Below are 20,211 nucleotides of genomic sequence, written 5' to 3'. Positions count from 1 at the left end.
AAAGCTCCTGTAACTCCCATTTGGACCATCCCAGCTTAGATCAATGAATGCGTTCCTCTATCCTTTTGTGTGCTGATGGCACACTGAAAGGCTACGCTATGTAGGGCAAACAGATTGTGTTTATTGCAAACTTCTCTCTAAGAGCCGAGTGACTTGCTGGGTCACTGTTCTTGGTTAATGACAGTTTGGGGGTGGGGGGTTCGCCTGAGACTTGGCCGTGAATGCTGAAAAATGTTTGGGTCTGGCAGTGTGGCTTGCTCTGTAGCATGTGACAGTTCCTGGGTGGCTCTTAACCAAGTGCCTTCTAAGGAACAGAAGCATTGGAAGCTCTGGCATGGCCAGAACATTATGCTCCGGTGTCTTAAGAGCAGGGGGAGGCTGGCAGGTAAGCAATGTATGCCGCTGCTGTTTGCCTTCCATTTAAAAAATGTGCTATGTAACTATAACGTGCTTTACTGATGGGACTGTTAACCCTACGCTGCTGGGATGTTGGCTTGCTGACAAAGGGCAAACAATCCAAGACTTAAAAGACACGGTCACAGCATTGCTACTGGCTGAAAAGAAAACCAGTGATTAGATCTGCTTCACAGCCAGGATAGTGAGTGTTGCTGCGTATTGTTAACGACCCCTTGTTGGGAGCTTAGTTAGTGTTTCTAACGAATTCTGAGACCCTCTGAGATGAAAGGACTGTCCTTAGTTCACAGGCCTGTGTGCAGTCAGCGTGTTTGTAACCTGCTTAAACTCAGCTGGAGTCTCGCGTTCTGTGTTCAGTCTCTTTCAGCCTTAATAGGGATCTTTCAGAAGTCTTATAAGAGAACCAAGCAACGTGTTTAACCCTCTGCTGTGTGGGGCAACGTTCCTGCAGCCAGTGGGTTCTTGGATTTGATCCTGCGAGATCCCGAGCCTCGGAGGGGCTGAGTGACCCCCAGCTCCTGTTGAAATTAGAAGAGGCTGAGTGTGCCCAGCACGCTGCAGAACCGGATCTTCCACAAAGGAGCTTTGAGCCTGGAAATTCAGATCCAAAATCGGCTCAGAATCTGTTCAGAGCTGGGAGTTCTGATTCAGGCCTATCTAGAATCATAGAAGATCAGGGTAAAAAGGGACCTCAGGAGGTCATCTAGTCCAACCCCCTGCTCAAAGCAGGACCAATCCCCAGTTTTTGCCCCAGTTCCCTAAATGGCCCCCTCAAGGATTGAACTCACAACCCTGGGTTTAGCAGGCCAATGCTCAAACCACTGAGCTATCCCTCCCCCCCCACATCTGATTCCTTCCAGCTTCTTGGGGAGGGGAAAAAAGAAGAGGTGGGGGGCAGGTTTAAGATCCAGGGGTCATCTCTAATTGAGACACTGGAAATAGCTCAATGTGCAGCTAATAGTGCAGTGGCTTCCTTCCCGCCCTGCAGATAAGAAGAATTAATGCAATTAAATGAACTCAGTGTTTGCATACTGCTGTCACTAATGTAAGTTTTGAACATCTATTTCAGCAAACATCTGACTTTTGAACCTTGAATCCCCTCCCGTGTCCAACCTGTCCTGCTTGAGGTTAGGATGGAGCATCACAAAGTTTATGGGTTTGGATCAGAACAAGTAAAGAGCCCCCTGCCTCAGAGCCAGATGACTTAGAAAGGTTGGACCTAGTTTTCTTCTGCCCGGCACCTCTGTCTCTTCTCTCCACATTACAATTCTGATTGGGGAATCATAGAAGGTTAGGGTTGGAAGAGACCTCAGGAGGCTATCTAGTCCAATCCCCTGCTCAAAGCAGGACCAACCCCAACTAAATCATCCCAGCCAGTGCTTTGTCAAGCCGGGCCTTAAAAACCTCTAAGGATGGAGATTCCACCACCTCCCTAGGTAACCCATTCCAGTGCTTCACCGCCCTCCTAGTGAAACAGTGTTTCCTAATATCCAACCTTGCAGTGGGGGAGGTTTAGGTTGGATATTAGGAAAAACTTTTTCACTAGGAGGGCGGTGAAGCACTGGAATGGGTTACCTAGGGAGGTGGTGGAATCTCCATCCTTAGAGGTTTTTAAGGCCCGGCTTGACAAACCCCTGGCTGGGATGATTTAATTGGGGATTGGTCCTGCTTTGAGCAGGGGGTTGGGCTAGATGACCTCCTGAGGTCCCTTCCAACCCTGATATTCTATGATTCTATGAACCTAGACCTCCCCTACTGCAACTTGAGACCATTGCTCCTTGTTCTGTCATCTGCCACCACTGAGAACAGCTGAGCTCCAACCCCTTTGGAACCCCCTTTCAGGTAGTTGAAGGCTACTATAATGTTTTGCCCTCACTTCACACAGATGTCAAGGGGGGAGAATGAGTCCTTAGAATCCCCCACTCTCCATGACTCTTCCAAGTGTCTTCAGCACGGTTTATCTGCTCAGTCCATAGTAAAGTCAATAGATTATGCAGCCCTATCTGTCAAGGCTCAGCAAAAAAATATTCCTTGGGATTCTTCCATGTGATTAACACTTGCTGGGGAGCTGCCTGCCCCGTCCCCCCGTTTAAGAGCATTGTATCAGGAATATAATGAAAATACCTTTATATTGACAGTTGCATTAGCCACTGTGGTGTTTTTTATGGCCTCAGGTAACCCGCAGTGTCCTAGCTTTGGAGCCTGGTGGTTAGCTTTTGGTTCGTATGTCAATATTACAGACAAGCATGAACCGAAAGCATATTTTAAACAGGCAGCAGATGAGTGAGGTTGCCGTACTGCAATGTGCCACCCAGGTACCTGATCCTGTGAGCTGCTGAGCCAGTCTGGAAAGGTGCCACTGAGCTGAGGGTGCTCAGCACCCTAGGGATGCACTTAGCACCTCTTCAGCTTAGGTGCTAGCTGCCCGTGCGTGGCAGATGACTGAATTCCTAAGACTTAGGGTTTTGCATCAGAAGACTCCAGGGGATCTCTCCCAAGGTACATTCCCAAAGATGGGCAGAGATCAGTCTGCTATTTATCTGATCAGAACAGCAATTCCCCCAGCGTATCTCCCCACTACCTGAAACACAGGGCTTGATTTGCAGGCTGTAGTGAGCACGTCTGCTATAAGGGGTTCCTTACACCTCCTCCTTTGGCTGGATCAGGTATAGTACATCTCTGTGCTGGCGTAGATCCTACCTGTCTTGAACTAGCTGGTCCATTGGAAGGCAGCGACCAACGGATGGACACAGTTGCTTTGTGCACCGGCTGGGTGCCCTGGGGGCGAGGAGGGGTAGTGGGGGCTCCGATTGCCCTGCGCGGGGAGGGGAAGTAGGATCTCTGATGGCCCTGCAGGGGGAGGGGAAGTGGGAGCTCTGATGGCCCTGGGGGCAAGGAGGGGAAGTGGGGGTTCCTCACAGCCCTGGCTTTCTCAGGGGGTTGAGATTTGCCTCTCCGTTGTCTCCGGGAAACTCATGTTTGTCTTAATGTGACCACACGTGTTGCAAATCCAGCATGTGAGAGGCTAATGCCGGGGCTGATAGTCTAGTGCCTTGGCAATGCCTGTACAGGAAAATACAAATTGTGGGTAAAATTGACCCTGCTTCAAAAAATATCCCCTTTGTTTCTGTTTCTGAAAGCACATCGGGTGGCTGCTTTTCATCTTGAGCCCACGCGCTCCAGGACACGCATCAAGCAGAACTCCAGAGCGAGCTGCTAATCCCAAAGGGCAGCTTCACACAGCTCATGTCTGGGAAATGCCGGGATGGAAAGGAGCTTGCCAGAGGCCAAGCTGGCCTGCAGGTCGGGGAGGGCATACACCGGTGGATCCCAGGGGACCTACGCAAAGACACTAGGGTTGAAATGATCAAAGATGCCATGCAGTGAGTGTGACACAAGATGCGTGGTCCTGATTGGGCTGTGAGCAGGGGGACCCCCCGAATCTCTCCCACTTGAGCTAAGGGGCAGCTACGTGCAGGTGTTGAGGCCCCAAGCTCTCCTTGCATCACTTGGAGACGCATGGGCCTTTGGCCTGTATTTATATCTGATGGGCCCAGTTCACTACCCTGCACAGACAAAGGGGGTTAGCATTTGCACTCCCAGGCAGTGAATCTGTGTCCCATCCAGATGCACGAGAAACACTGCCAGGCCCTTGGCTACAGTAATCTGTACCGCACTGTACTAGAACGTGGCTCTTGCTAAATATTTGGGCTGCGTTCTCTTCTTACGTACACTGGAACAAGCCAATTGACTTCAGAGCCTTTGCTCCTCTGCATCCAGGTGGAGAATTGGGTCTGTATTTATTTTGTCATACAGGGTACGTCTACACTGCAGAGTAAGCCCAGGGTTCGAATTCAAGCTCAAGCCTAACCCCCTTTCTGTCCACATACAAATCAGGCTAACCCAGGCCTTGGACCCATGGTCCCGGGACCCCACAGGGGTTGAAGGATACAAACCTGAGTCAAGCCAGGACCCAGGGCTCAAACCCTTTTGCTTTGCAGTATAGACACAGCCCCACTGGATTTACGCTCTGGAAATCCACCATTAGTATCCCACAATCCCACAGGCCGATTTCCTTTGTCCTCTGGACAGTCAAGTTTGGTGGGCGGTCCCGGAGTGTTCACTGCTCCATGAACAAACGGCTAGAGCAGTCACATTTGGGGAGGGTGCTAGGAAGTCTGGGATGTGGGTGGTTGGACCCAGGCCTGCATAATGCAGCATAGGCTGGGACCCAGGGTTCAACAAATCCTAACCTGGGATTACAATTTAGTATAGATGCTGAAGCCTTAGGTTAACAAACCCAGAGTCTGCTAACTTGCGTTCTATCCAACCTAGGTTTACATTGCAGTGTAGATGGGCCCTTCCATGCTAGCTTAGGGGCCTTCTCTGCATGTGGCCGAATCCTGTGGCATTTGAGGAGGATTCCTTTCAAGCAGGGATCAAAGTTGTATGGTGGAAGAAGTGCACCCCCATCCCTTCTTCTCTAATGCTGTGATCCTTCATCTCCTCCTTGTGCTGCTGGCACATGTTGCATAGATCAACTGAGTGAAAGCCAATGCACCCGGTTCATATGGGTATGAACTGCTAATGGCCAGCGGAGACTTTGTGAAGTTCATGCTTTTAACCTGCTTGTTTGTCAAGGTAGAAAATGAATTTTTGAACATTAATCCCAACTCCCTTCTCCTCGAGCGCTCAGTTTGTCTGTCTATGTTGGGGTGACCACATGTCCCGATTTTATAGGGACAGTCCCGATATTTGGGACTTTTTTGAATATAGGCATCTATTACCCCCCACCCTCTGTCCCGATTTTTCACATTTGCTATCTGGTCACCCTAGTCTATGTATATATCTCTGTAGCATCGGAGTGTCTTATTGCTGAGGTGGGAGGGCTTTTTCAAGCAAGACCATTACCTATGCCATTCCAGATTGCACCACCGGCCAATCTAGCTGGATCACTGCTAAGGGCAGAATGCCCCTGCCTCACGTTTCTCAGTGGGCAGAGAAAACCTTCAGCAATCACCATGGTGCAGTTCTGTACAGGGGGTGGAAGGAGAGGAGCGAGTTCATTCCTGAGCACTACCGTGAGCATTGTTTAAGCCCTGAAGCATGAGATTTCAAGTATCCTTACCTTAGCCAACGAAAGTGCAGATGTTAATAGAAATTGGCCCCTGTAAGAACTCTGATGCAAGCCTTCCTTCCAAAGCCAGTATTGCCAAACACTCCCCTCCTCCCCTGCTTTAAGCAATTCACCATAGGCCCCTAAAGTTCATGGATTTAACATCCCCACTTCTCAAATTTACTATTTTTAAAAATCAAATTATTTTCAGTTCACTTCCTGGGTTTTGAGCCTGTGGGGTTTATCTTTCTCTGCAATCACAAAGTCTAGAAACTTTAAGTGAGAATTTCAGAGCTCTTTTATTTTTTTAATCACATGCTTCCAGGAACTGCGACTTAGAGAAAGAGCCCCAAATACCGTGAGTCTCAATGATCAGTCACAAAAAGTGGCAACACTGGGAAACGCTGAGGAAGTTTGGATCTAAAAGCTGTACAATGGTCTGAACCAGAACATGGAACCCAGAAGGTTCGATTCAGCTCAGAGTGCAGATTTAACCATCTCTGATTATTACTGGCCCCTGAGTGCTCCATCCGCTTCTTAAATCGGGCTGCAGGACCTCCGGGTGCCAAGAGGGCACCGTCTCTCAGCGGTGCAGCCTGCAAAGCCGTGCACAGCCAGTGACTCGGGCCGCGTCGCATTTGGGGCTGCAATGGTGGGAGCATTTCACAGTGCTACCCAGGCACGCTCCTTGCTCGCCAGGGAGCCGCAGCACGGAGTCTGCCACTGGCAGACGGCAGTGGGCTAGCTTGGTGCTGCAAAACCACTCGGTGTGCTTGCTCTGTGCTCTAAGCAATGGCCCCACCCCAGCCTGCTTTCCTGATTAGCCTCGTCTTCCCAATCAGTCTGCGCACAGCCATCCACTTGGCTTGCGAGGCATAAAGAGTCCAGCAGCATCCAGCCGGCTTTATCACCCCGGATGTCTGTATTTAGGCAGCAGGCAGCTGCGCCGTGGTGCTGCGGTACCTTAAGACCCTGGGTAACTAGGCAACAGCTCTGATGCTCCTTTCACCGGAGCGGAGGCGAAGGGAAACGACTCCGTTCTGCAGATGCTGGGGCAAAGACTTAGAGAAAGGGGGAGACTGAGCTCCCCAAAATCAGGACCTTGGAGACTGTGGCTTTTTGGAGAGGAGGGTCGTGGGCACATAGTTGGTCAGGAGTCTGTAGGATGTACCCAATGCTAGCCCAGCCTTGCGTTTCCCTTGCTCGGTGAATAGAAAGTACTTGCTGGGGTGCAAACTAAAAGGAGAGGCTGCAGTGTTCCCCGCACTCCTCCATATCCTGCCACCTGTGTCCTCATGCTGCAGCGATAGGGTGCCAGCATGTAGCACGCCTCGGGCAACGCCCTACGCATTAGGGAAGGACCATCAGGCTCCGCCATGGAGCCTTCCTGACCCCAGTTGTGATCCGCTGACACCCTGATGCATGAGGTTGCTTTACCCTAATCCAGTGCGGCAAATATGATTGGTCAGGAAATGATCCGACCACAGCTTGTTTCTAGGATGGATAAGATACGGCTTCAAGCTGGATCAAATCCGTGGTCCATTCAATCCAATATGCTGGGGTTTTAGAGGAAGGTGTCAGAATCCCACAGTAGCAGAAGTGGGATAATCTGTCCACCCACATACATTGGGTCTCATCCTTCTCTGACCATTGATGCTGACAAGTTTTTGGCAGCTTAGTAAACCTTATGCTTCCGGACGTAAGCCAGCCTCGAGCCATTAGAATTCTGGATAGCCTTGCTATCCGTATAAACGTGTACTCCCTTCCTCAGTCTTGCCGAGTTCGTGGTCTCCATGACTGCATGTGGTAGTGAGTTCCACAGGCTAGTTACAGGTTGTGTGGGAAAAAGTTTCCTTTGTATCCGTTTTGAATTTTCTCCCTCCAGGCCCATCAGGAGAAATTTGGGGGTTGAGGCCCCACACCCGTTCGTATCACTTTGTTTCCATGGATGTTTGGGAGGGGGGGCCCTGATCTTGGAGCCCTGGTACATTTGCCCCTCCCCACCTCTTTGAACTCATTGATGATGACCTGTTCTGTTCATTCCCTCTGGGGCACCTGGCGTTGGCCACTGTCGGAAGACTGGATACTGGGCTCGATGGACCCTTGGTCTGACCCAGTATGAACGTTCTTACATTATGTTCTTATTGAATAGGCTTTTCCTCTTGTGTTAGGAGACGGGGATAACAGTAAAAAGAAAAGGAGGACTTGTGGCACCTTAGAGACTAACCAATTTATTTGAGCATAAGCTTTCGTGAGCTACAGCTCACTTCATTGGATGCATTCGATACATCCGATGAAGTGAGCTGTAGCTCAGGAAAGCTTATGCTCAGATAAATTTGTTCATCTCTAAGTTGCCACAAGTCCTCCTTTTCTTTTTGCGGATACAGACTAACATGGCTGCTACTCTGAAACTGGGGATAACAGTAGTTTCCCCTCTCCCTTTTCTAAACTACTCTTTATTTTATATATTTCTATCATGTCCTCTCTCATTAGTCTCCTTTCTAAGGGAAACAATCCCATTGTTTTCAATCTCTCTTCATAATGGTTTCCATGCCCCATACCGTTCTTGTTGTCCTTCTCTGAACGTCCCCTAATTCTGCAGTAACAAGTGTGCTCTGAATGAGTCACATACACATGGGCCAGGTCCTGGGGCCAGGCTCTCTGCCAAGCTGCAGTAGCCAGGCTCAGTACAGGGTGGGGCTTTCTGGAGAGGGGGGAGGAATAACTCTACCCACCAGCTCAAGGGTACTGTAGTAGTCCCCAGTCATTCCGCCGGTGCCCTTTGGGGAGCAGGTTATGTTGTCAGTAGCTGGAGGATCCACCCCTGTTGAACATCAGGACCACACCACTTCCGATGCTTTTGTGGGAGGCAATTCAGTAGCAGAGGGGGTCAGGAGTCGCCTCCATGCATGCAAATGCTGACCAGTGTCTTGATCCGCTTCTGAAACCACGGGCATGTGGTTTGCTCTTTCACAGCCGATGGGGGAGAGGAAAAAAATGTAACCAACGCTGAGAAGAGCTGTGGAGAATCAGTGGCTCATGTGTGCAGCAACGGAAGCAAAAAGGTGGGGAACCATTCCTCGGGGGGCACTTTGATTTACAGCCTGGACCTCGAGCCCAGCCGGCAAAGACAGTCCCTGGGTTGTGACCGTAATGTGCAGAAAGATGTGCAGCATATATTTGACTAGACCGTGTGAGAGCTTTCCCCAGAGGACATCATGAAAAATTTGGCAGAGAAGGGGGAAAAAACAATATTTTTTTTCTTGCACGTTTCCCCCCACCCCCGCCCCCCAGCTTTTTTTGGCTATTTCTTTGTATGCAGGAATCTCATCCTAGCAACTAGATGTGACTAAGGCTTCTCGAGCCGTTTTAGTCCTCTAAATGAAGGGTTGATCCCTGCAACATATATTTCTGGAGCAGCTTTCACCATGGAAACCAGAGAGCTGTTTTACTTTCGCAAAAGAAGCAGAGAAGCATGGGGAAGAAATGATCAGAGTTCAAATCCTTCGTAGCCTGGTAATCCCCAGCATTCCCCATTCCTGCTGGAGAGAGCTTCAAAAGACAGGGAAGGCGCACAGACTGCAAGCATCTCCGAGGCAGGGGAAAACAGATTGGAACAAAACAGTCACCAAAAAGTGCTTGGAAGACAAGACGTTTCCTGGCGCAGGTGATCAAGGGACGGTAAAAAGGTGGAGTTTGGCGAAAGCAGAATGGGCATTTTATTGCTAGTATCAAAATAATGCATCGTGCCAATATCTTAAATCCTTGGCCTGGCTCCTTAGCTGGTGTGAATGGCCATAGCCCCACTGACTTCCCTGGAGCTGTACTGATTTACACCAGTCTCTGATATCCAATCATAGAATATCAGGGTTGGAAGGGACCTCAGGAGATCATCTAGTCCAACCCCCTGCTCAAAGCAGGACCAATCCCCAATTTTTTTTTGCTCCAAATCCCTAAATGGCCCCCTCAGGGATTGAACTCACAACCCTGGGTTTAGCAGACCAATGCTCAAACCACTAAGATATAGCAGCAGCACCAGCCAAACACGCTCACAAATCTACTGCTTTGCGTGCATGTGAGCGAAGCAGGGTGCAGGTGGGTTAGCCCGTGGAGGGGAACGCACCAAGGAGATGGCCAGGATTCCTAAGGGAGAACAGAGTAGGAGTCAGCCACGGAGTCAGCCTTCTGTTCTATTCAGGTTCTTGTACTGTGCCCGTCACCTTGGTGTCTGAGCGCCTTGCTGAGGGTGCAGGGTGAGTGGCAGAGGCCGCGTCCCCCAAACAGGCATGGCAGTCGCACTGGGTATGGTAAGTCCATAGAGAACTTCACAAAGTAGGGATATTCTCAGCCTCCCAGCCTGCACTGTCCTGTTAATTAACTACACACCTGAACTCCTTACCCTAGTCGGTCTGGAATCAGTTGCCCTTCAGCTCCCCCATAAAGGGATGTAGGGAAGCAGGCACTGCATTGCTGGACATCATGATCTCTGGAGATCATTAAACATCCCCTGGCATTTATCATAAGAGCAGGAAGGTCTGCCTCCGTGTTCTGTAGTTATTTGTATTGTGCAGCCACTTCGGAGCCTTGTTTCCTGGCACTTCCCCATCTGTCTGTATCCCTCTGTTCTCATCCTGAGATTGCCATCTCTGTGGGGCAGGGACTGTCTTTTTGTGCTGGGTTTGTACAGCACCTGGCACACGGGGATCCTGCTCTGTGACTGGCCTCTGGGCGCTACAGCAATTCAAATCTTAAATCATCATAAGCGGGGCCTGGTAATGACTTCCTGCCAATCTGATCACCTTACAAAGATGCAGTTGCTTTTGACAGTCTTCTTCACCTCCTGCCCTAACCTGTTGTGTAGCATGGCTATGCACTGCCTCACTCCACCCCAGAAGTGGCCGCATTTGCATGGGGAATGAAAGGACCCTATATAGTCTTTCGAGCTCTGTAAATGTGAACAGCTGCTGCCGTAGCTTCAGCAGCATCCGCTTGGAGGAAACCGATGTGCACGCAGCAAAGCCAGGCACTGGCAGACGCAGAAATGTCAGCAGCAGAGAGAGCTGTGCTGTGGCAGATAGGCTGCAGGCAGGGAACAGCCTCGCTTCTCACCCACGCAGGCGAGCTGCCAGCACATGTGGGCTTTCCGGCGTGGCTCCAGCAAGCCACTTTGGCTCCAGCGTTCCCCCCCCTGCGTCTGCTCCGAGCTGGGTGCCACCTCGGCTGATGGTACGAGCCCACGGGGGCAGATTGCTCGGGTGCACAGATCCTTCCCTGATGCATTCTGCGAGGGCCGGGGGGAAATCAGACTGCTCCCTCCTCGGGGAAGGGAGGAAGTTTGCGCCGCCCTCTCTCAGCTCTGCATCCTCCCCTTGTCCAGGCGGTGACAAAATGCCGCGAGAGCTCCGAAAGGGTCTGCCAGCATCACGTTTTCCATCCGCCGTGCTTTGCCCCGAGCCGTGGGGGTGCTGTGTGCCCGTCTGGCCTGTGCGGCCTGGCTTTAGTGTAGCCTGTTAATGCAGGGCGACCTGTGTATTGTTTCAGTGACAGTGGATCCGTCTCTGCGAGCTCACCTGAAGGGCCGGGGCGCAGCTGAGGCTGGCAGTGTCGATCAAGGCTCGTGCTTCGTTCAAGACAGGCAGGCACATGTTGCCCGCGCAGTTGTGCTAGGGAGGGAGTAGTCAGGGGTGCAGATGGGTCTTCCGCAACCTGCCCGGTTTCTCTCGCTGTCCGTTTCTCATTCTCTTTCTAACGTCTGAGGCAAATCCCGCAGTATAATTTCACTCTAGCCTGGGCCATGCATATCCCTAGGTCTAGAATGTAGTTTGGGAGCAGAATGCGATCCCTGACTTCACTGCAGGCATTCCCTGTTCCCACCGTTCTCTGCAGTCTCTGTTAACATTGCGCTGGCTAGAAGCCTGCAGGCTTCACGATTGCTGCAATGAACCTGTCCCCTCATAGTTAAACACCCGGTAGCACTGAGCTGAGGCACACAGCCCTGCGATGCCCCCCCCCGCCCCTTGCAAGATGAATGCTATTCAGTCTCATTGACCTCCTGTGAAAGGCCCTCCCTGTAGGACAGGTGCAGGTGTAAGTCTCCGCTGCTGCGTGCCTCCTTCTCCATGCTATAAAGCCTGCCTTGCTGTGTGCAGACTGCACGATTCCAGCTTGCTGGCGGCTTGCAAAGAGCAGATCGCGCCCTGGCTGAATGCTGCCGGCAGTGGCTCGGCCATGGCCTTGCTGCTAGGCACAAGCTTCCTGTGTGCCCTCTAGGGGCTAATCACCATTGCCATCTCAAAGGTCTGCCCCCAAGGGGTGTAGGTGCTGGACAGACTTAGCCCTCTGTACTCAGCAATGTGAACTGCTTCCCTAGCTGAGAAGAGGAAAGACTAACCCTTAAAAGACTGGTTTTTGGAAGGAAGCGTCCAAGTCTCCCGGCCCCCAGGCTCCAAAGAGTTAAGGTGCTGATGCATGGCTTCCTTTCTCTCCCTCTGGATTGTAGCTGAGAGATGTTCTGTGCATCCAGCCCCTGATGGGACCAGCGCTCCACCCCCCTCCCCCGTCAGGGTTATCACCCTCAGCAACGCCTGCATAACACCCCCCGCAGGTGCTGCGGAAACCAGATTAACACCAATGCGAAGAGCAAAGCACGTACGTGCCGCGGAAATGGGTCTCTCTGACGCAGAGCCGCTGCTGGCTGCGAAGACACTGCCCTGTTCCCTGGGCGAGATGCCCACAGCGAATCTTATTGCCGTGGCCCCAGCTTGGCTCCGTTCCGAGCGCTGAGGCCAAGGATGCTGCAGAAAGTCCTCTCCTAGGAGCCAGGCCGAGGAGGGGACACTCTGTGCAGGCTGTGTCCTGCCACTTCTTAAACTCACAGGCCTGAAGATGATCAGGAAGCCGAAAGGGGACTCTGCACTCTGAGCGCGAACTCTAAAATCCCGGCCTTAATTAAGCCTGCTGCTCCGGTGTTCGGAATTGGTCCTTATTAGCTGATTCCCGAGCACACCTGGAGGACGCAGGGAAACACTACCGATTTGAGGGCATAAAGGCAGTTCAGCACATGAGTGCATTAAGGTTTTGCTTCTGGAGGCGTAGGTTTAAGTGCTGGTTTAGATCACAAGGGAATTGAGTTTGGTGGCATCTCATCTTCGTCCACGTCTGTCTTCATCACAAAACCACTGCGCGGAAGGATAGGGGAGCCCATTTCTGTTTGAAAGGCTCAGAAGTGGAGCAGCTGGGTGTGCTGCAGGACGGGACGGAGGTGCATCGGGGAGCAGGAATGGGACTGCAGGGGGCGCCGCAGGACGGGACGGAGGTGCATCGGGGAGCAGGAATGGGACTGCAGGGGGCGCCGCAGGACGGGACGGAGGTGCCATTGTGTCACAGACAGGCTAGTGACTTGCCCAAGTATAGCAGGGCAGGGAATTGCATCCAGGTCTCCCAGCCACCTTCCTCTTTGTGGCTGGTTTGAATAACTCAGATAATATGAAACTCTAGTATTCAATGTTAGAGAAACCATAGGGTATGTTATCCTAGGATGGCCAGGTGTCCGGTTTTCCATCACAAAGTCTGGTCGAAAAGGGGACCTGATGGTGTCCGGTCAGATCTACTGACTGAACACCCAAAGTCCAGTTATCACCCGTGCCAACCCCTGCTCAGCCAAGGGCACCTCCTACCTGCATCGGGTGGCTGCAGCTCCCAGCCCCGGCTGTGCAGGCGAGTCCCTCCTGATCCACACAGGGTGGAGGGGAGAGGGGGAAAAGCAATGAGTGATGGGGCGGGAGGGGGAAGAGGAGAGGGCGGGGTGGGGCAGGTCCTCGGGGGGCAGGACAGGTCCTCGGGGAAAGGGATGGGGAAGGGGAGGTTCCAGCAGTCCTGCTAGAGTGCCCATTTTTTAAATAACAAGGAGTCCGGTGGCATCTCAAAGACTAACAGATTTATTTGGCCATAAGCTTTCGTGGGTAAAAAACCCACTTCTTCAGATGCATGGAGTGAAAATGTACAGATGCAAATTAAGTTTTTTAAATATTACCAAGTTGGCTACCCTATGTTATCAATATAAGGGATACATGCCATGCACCCACCCCAACCCCCTGCCTCCCATTATTGTTAACTGAGTTGTACATCATCCACTATCCCCCCAGGCAACATCCAGAATGTGTTTTTATGTTGCTGTCAGAAGTGCAAAAAAACCCACATCCAGTCCTGCTGGCGGCTCTTGACCCTTCCATCTCTCCGCACAGGTACCAAGAAGTAAACTCTAGACAGCCGTGAAGATGAGCAACGAAACCACCCCAGAGGCAGTCTCTTCCCCCCCGGTCTCCTCCCCGCCTCCCCACGGGCAGCGTTACTTCGATCGGTTCTCCGAAGATGACCCGGAATATCTGCGCATCCGGAACATGGCGGCCGATCTCCGGCAGGACTTCAACATGATGGAGCAGAAGAAGCGAGTCACCATGATCCTACAGAGCCCAGTGCGTAGAGAGTGCCTGGCAAATGGCCAAAGCGAGGGAGTGGGAGTCAGGGGTTTTTATCCCCCGTTCTGTCTCTGTATCCTAAGACCTAGCTTCTCCACTAGCGGGCTCTTTGTTACAGGTGCCTCTATTTATTTGTTTGGAATGCCCAGCTCTAGAAACCAGCTGAAGTCACTAGGAGCTGTGGCTACTCAGCACCTCTGCAGAGCAGACCCACGGAGCCGCCAAAATGAGTGGCCAGATTCTTAAAACCCCTCAGCACGTTGGGTGCTGAGCACTTCTAAAATCTGGCCCCGGTTTTGGGTGATGAGCCCTTGAAAATGTGGCCGGGAGCTCTTCTAAAATCTGGCCCTAGGTGTCTTAAAGTTGGACATCCAAAAATTGAGACTTCTCCCCCCACCCCCAGTTATTAAAAGCTCGTTCTGCAAGCATGAAGCGTTCTCCTCTTGGAGTGGTCACCGGGGCAAGCTCTGTGCTTAAGGGACAGAGCATAGAGAGAGCAACTGATGCCCAGTGTCCTCCATTAGGTGTTGCTCATTCCCCTGTACCAGCGGGGCTGTGAGTGCCAACCGTGTTTAATGTGTGAGGCCGGGGAGCCTGTTTCCCATGAAGCGCCTTGCCTTGACGAGGAGCGCTGCCGACTTTGTCAGGAAGATGCTGGCTCTGTAAAGCTCACGGCGTGGCTGTAAGGCAGCGTGGGCGCCGATCTGTGAAATCGCTGATGATTCACTGTCTGCCATGCTGTTTCAGTCTTTCAGAGAGGAGCTGGAGAGCCTTATCCAAGAACAAATGAAGAAGGGGAACAACTCCAACATCTGGGCCCTGCGACAGATCGCGGATTTCATGGCCAGCACTGCTCCCTCCGTCTTCCCCACCTCTCCCATCAGTATGTTGGTGGATAATTCTTCTCAGGCTGGGGGGGGAGGCCTGCCTTGTTGCCAAGTTACCAAACCAGGGTGGGACAGGCATTGCAGGATTCGGAAAGACAATCAAAGGCACCTATGGTGCCCATCTCATGAATGTCAGTTGGACTGAGGTGCCTAATTCCCCTAGGCTAACAAGAAAGTCTCAGCTATATCTCTCCCTTCTCTGAATGGGGTTGTTCGAAGTGCTCGGGGTTTCCAGTGAAATATTATCTGGTTGCACTGATTTCACATACACCCATACAGTGGTCAGCTTTAATGGCAACCAGCGTGGGGATAAATAACATTGGGTTTCTGCCCCTCTTTGCTTCTTTATAATGCCCAAAATAGGCCTTGAAGACTGTGTTTTGCTGACTCTGTTTTAAAGGGTTTCCCCTCTTTATATTTCACCTTAAAAATTCCAGGATTATCAACTCATTCCCTGTTTTTCCTGGATGTCTCCTTGGAAGACCAGAGAACCGTAGTGGGAGCTTTTCTGGCCCTTAACTAAAGAAATGGGTGGCTGTTTCTTTAACAAAGAGAAGTTTCCTCCCAAGTGGTTTTCATACACTTGCGTTGAATAAGTGATAACAAAAGAGGTATTTTAAAATGCCCTGAACATTATTGCCTAAAAAAGGTGAACATTAGGGTTGTCTGAAATTTTTTGTTCAACTGCTTTTTGATGAAAACCGTCTGGTTTTTTTTAAATGGAATGTTTTGCAAACAATAGGTTGGGGTTTTTTTTTTTGAATTTTCCAGGTTTCTGATCAAGCAAAATGTTGCTCTTTTGTTCCCCATTTTTCCTCCCCACCCTGATTTTTTTAATGGCAACGTGTAAAAAAAAAAAAAAAAAGGAGAGTTAGAGTAAAGGGGGGGGGAGGATTAAGGAGGGGAGATCCGACAAATAAAATCAACCCTAACCCATTGCATTTAAAAATGGGGCTGGGGAGGGTGCTCCCCTTGTGTTTTTTCTCCAGCGATCCCCATCCCCAGTCTAAGACTGGCAGTGATGTGTTCGGGAGTCCCACAGATCCTTCCACGGCCCTCGTGGGCTGAGAGGTAAGGTGTGAAGGTTCAGGGAAGGGAATCCACCATGGGAGTCAACACATACGGACTGAAGAGCTTGGGGAAGTATCCTGCCTCTCATCTAGGGGAACAGATAGAGATTGGATGGGCCAGATCCAATGGCCTGGAAGCCTCCTTGCTTCCCAAAGCACCTCCTAGCCAGGAGCCCCTCAAACCAGCTAACCGATCTCCGCCTCTCCTCAGGTCTCTCCATGGTGACGCCCATCAACGACCTCCATAGCACCGAGTCGCTGTCCCTAGCGAAAGGGGAGCGGCTCATGCGTTGCAAGGTTGGCAGCATCTACCGACTCCTGGACCTGTACGGCTGGGCGCAGCTCAGCAACACCTACGTCACGGTGAGGGGGGAACCCCAGTGGTAACATGGACATGGGGCCATCTCCGTAGTGAGGATGGAACACGACTAGGGCCCTACCAAACCCCACGACTCCTTTTTGGGTCAGGGCCCCCAGTTTGAGAAACGCTGGTCTCCCCCTGTGAAATCGGTATAGTATAGGGTAAAAGCTCACAAAAGACCAGATTTCACAGGGGGAGGCCAGATTTCACGATCCGTGATGCATTTTTCACAGCCATGAATTTGGTAGGGCCCTGCAGATGACCGCACACTGCCGTCCTCCTGCCTTTGCCATCCACATCCTTGTGTGGAGTTGAGATGGAAGCGTAGAGTTCTTGATCTTCCAGTTACCGGAGTGGACCAGACTTGTGGGGGGAAGGATATAAAGAGAGGGAGTTCCGACTGGGAGACTGGTCTCATCTTTTCTACTAACCTCTGGCATCCCTCAGCAAACACTACACCATGTAGCCAGTGCAGGAATGTAACATTTGGCACAGGCTGTCTGTGCTGGTATCTTGCAGAAATCAATGCGTGACCCTTCAGAGGAAGGGGAAAGAAAAACCCTCTCCAACCTACAGTGCTTAAGCACCGGCTCAGCGGTTTAATACTATAGGTGGGAGTTGGGGGTTCAAAGTGAATTCTCTCTTGACGTCTGCTCAGCTGTGCCCTGCATCAGATGACCCTGATCTTAGCTCACATACATGCCCATGTGCAGGGTCAGAGGGCATCCAGCTGTGACTTCCACAGGCTGACTTTACAGTCCTAGCTTGGGAACTGCTCCTCAGCTGGTGAGATAAGAATTCCCTTTCAGGCCATTCCATTGCTCACTATGCAAAGTGGGCCAGATCCTCAGTGGAGCTATACTGAGCATCTGGACCAGAGACAACTCGTCAACACAGCAAAAAACCCCGTAGTGAGTGGCATAGATGCTACCGAGAAATGCCATATCCCTTTATCTTTGTGATCAAAGGCTAGGAAATTTAGCAGCTCCAGCGCAGCCGCATGATATGTGATCATGGAACATACGGCACTATACTCTTTGAATTTTTCTCCGTCACTGACTTCCTTTTTTCTTCAGCCCCAATTTCCAGCTGTTAAAGTTCTTGCCCATTGTGTGACCCAAGTGGTACAGTACTGAGACCATGCTTGGTCAGTCACGTTTGACTTTCCCGGAGATCTGAAACCAAAATGAAACACAGTGGAATCTCAGAGATTGGAGGCTTGACTGGAAAATGCAGATGAAAGGAATTATGTTTGGTTTCTTAGCATTATAGGTGGGCTTGGAAGGATCTAGGATTCCATCCCAGCCCAAACATCTACACTGCAACTGAACAGCCCCTTAGCCCAAGTCAGCTGTCACGGGCCAGCTGCTGGTTTTTAATTGCGGTGTAGACCTATCCTTAGTTCTGGCCAGGAGTATGCAGTCATGGGATGGACCCTTGACTAAGCAACATAGTTTGGAATGGAAATGGCTATAGAAAAGACAGATACTCTTAGTAATATGAAGGACTCAGAACGCCCCACCAGGAAAGTAAGAATGCACATGCTACTGAAAATTGTCCAGTTAATCTTAACTCGCCTCTTTCCCCCACTCCTGTGCATTTCTTTTGGTAGATGCGTGTCAGCAAAGAACAGGATCACTTCTTGATCTGCCCTACAGGTCTTTCGTGTAATGAAGTCACCGCTTCTAGTCTGGTGAGTGTGCTAAATAACACCCTCTTCCTTCATAATGAAACCCTCCACTTTCTCTCTCTCTCTCTCGACGGTAAATTAAATCCATGCTGGTAATCTGGGACCGCTTTGGGAGACGTTGACGGCAAAGAATTCTTTATGAGAGATGGTTTAAAAAAAGACCAAAAATTATTATTTTTTTTAACAAATTCCACCTCCACTCCCACCGTTTTTTCTCAAAATTTTGAAATTTGAAATGCTCCAGAGTGGTTTGAACACTGCGGTGTGAGGGGGAGAGAAATACGTGTGGCAATCTCACCATTTTTTTCACCCTGTTTTGGTCAAAATTCAAAGTTTCATGGTTTTTATCACCATTTTGAAAAAGATAGACAGTGAACATTCAATAGCCACCTGATGCATGTTCTCTTCATGCATGCATGGCACACAGTAGATTGTGATCCCAGCAGATGTCACAGGCCGTATGGGAATGGGCTGAGTTGCTGTAGAATTGACGGACCTGAGTCTGTATCCCATACCTACCTCGCAGGCTTAATTAATAGATTCCAAGGCCAGAATGGACCATTGTGATCATCTAATTTGAACACCTGTAGAGCGCAGGCCAGAGAACTTCCTCAAAATACTTCCAAGAGCAGATCTTTTGGAAGGAAGCACATTCTTTGAATGCAGAGCCACCTGGAAGGTGGATCCAACGGGTTGATGAGGGAGCGCAGTGGTGTTCTGCAGATTTGGGGTGAGCCATAGGGAGTGTGAATTCCTCCCCTCCCCGGTAACTCTCCTGCGGCCTCGTTTCTTTCCTGCTGCAGATTAAAGTGAACATCCTGGGTGAAGTGGTGGAGCAGGGCAGTACCAGTTTTTCCGTGGACACGAGAGGATTCGGCCTGCACTCAGCCATCTACGCAGCCAGACCCGACATCAGGTGCATTATCCACTTGCACACGCCTGACACTGCAGCGGTAAGGAGCCCAATCAGTCATGCTGACGGGTTTGCCAGGGTCAGCCGCTGTATGGTTTGCACCGCAGCCGTAGAGAGCTGCAGAGTTCAGCTCTGGCTCTGAACATCCTGAGTGAAGTTGGGAGGATGGGGAATCCAGGGCTTCGTTCAGGCTCATTGCTGATAACACCCTGCTCGCCTCTGTGGCTTTGAGATCCGTGTGTGGCATCCCCACTCCACTCGTCTCTCAAACACATCGCTCCCTCAGAGGCTGATCCACATCCCGTTAAAATCAGTGGAATTAACGGGGCCTCTGACACAGTGGTATTAAGTTTCATTTCCCTTTAGAAACCCTGTGATGCTTTGTAAATAGGATAGGTATTTGCATCAAGTACGGCTGTTACTTTAGCAGCTAATAAAAACAGCAGAACTTCTGCTCAGGAGAATGGCCTCTTGTTTCCGGACAGCCACAGCATTTGTTGATCCTGGGACAAAACTCAAGGACAGTGACTTCGTTAGTCTGAATGTCTAGCACAAGCCCATCTCTGCTAAGTAGCGTCATTCGTAATGGGTTATGAGAGACCAGTCCTTACTGAGGCTTATTTTCCAATGGGTTTCAACCTCGACTTTAGAACTGTACCCGGGACTTTAGAACACCTCCCCGCAACCCCCTGAGCATGCAAATGGTCTTTGCTCATGTGAAGATGAGAGGGATGAAATTCACCCCAGTGCAACGGATTTGCACCAGACCGTGTGCACCTCTTTGAACGCCATGTAACCTTTTGAGGGGCCAGGACTCAGGCGTTCGGAGTTCTCTTGCCACCTCGGTCACAGACAGTGTGACCGTGGGCAAGTCGCTGAATGGCTCTGTGCCTCAGTTTCCCCACCTGTTCTGTGGGGATAATACTTGACTTACAGGAGGGGTGCTGGGAGACGACCTGCCCTCTCTTGCCCCTGGCATGCTACTGCTCAGGGGGATTACACTAGAACTGGGCAAGGTCTGTGCTCATTCAGTCCTTTCTGCACAGTGGGACTGTGCTCTGTCTGCTGCACTGGGATGCTGCAGGGCCCCGAGAAGGGGGCTCCGTTTGCCCCTCACTTGAGCACTTCTCGGACATGTGCATGTTCCGTCATTTAAGAAATGAACATTTTTTTATCCCCAAACTTCATGTGACTCACCTTCGGTCAGTTGCTTTATGCTTCTAATGTGAGGCAGAAGCTGTGGGTGGGATGCGTAAAAGTAAGGGAAAGATGCAGCCCCTGGG

At 50.8% G+C, this 20,211-nt stretch overlaps 1 protein-coding gene across 2 annotated transcripts in view; it reads left to right on the top strand.

Annotated features, from left to right (window-relative positions):
• The window catches only part of ADD2 (adducin 2), a 99,776-nt gene that overhangs the window by 52,025 nt on the left and 27,540 nt on the right, over positions 1-20,211 (top strand). For both annotated transcript variants that reach the window (XM_048829540.2, XM_048829539.2), the window contains 5 exons: positions 13,774-14,004; positions 14,755-14,890; positions 16,176-16,327; positions 17,938-18,018; positions 18,819-18,968. In XM_048829540.2, coding sequence (XP_048685497.1) covers positions 13,807-14,004; positions 14,755-14,890; positions 16,176-16,327; positions 17,938-18,018; positions 18,819-18,968 — 717 coding nt within the window. In that variant the 5' untranslated portion in view covers positions 13,774-13,806. The remainder of the gene's footprint in view (positions 1-13,773; positions 14,005-14,754; positions 14,891-16,175; positions 16,328-17,937; positions 18,019-18,818; positions 18,969-20,211) is intronic.

Source organism: Caretta caretta, chromosome 26, assembly GCF_965140235.1.
Source record: "Caretta caretta isolate rCarCar2 chromosome 26, rCarCar1.hap1, whole genome shotgun sequence".
Lineage (NCBI taxonomy): Eukaryota > Metazoa > Chordata > Testudines > Cheloniidae > Caretta > Caretta caretta.
This window is presented reverse-complemented; position numbering and strand designations above follow the sequence as displayed.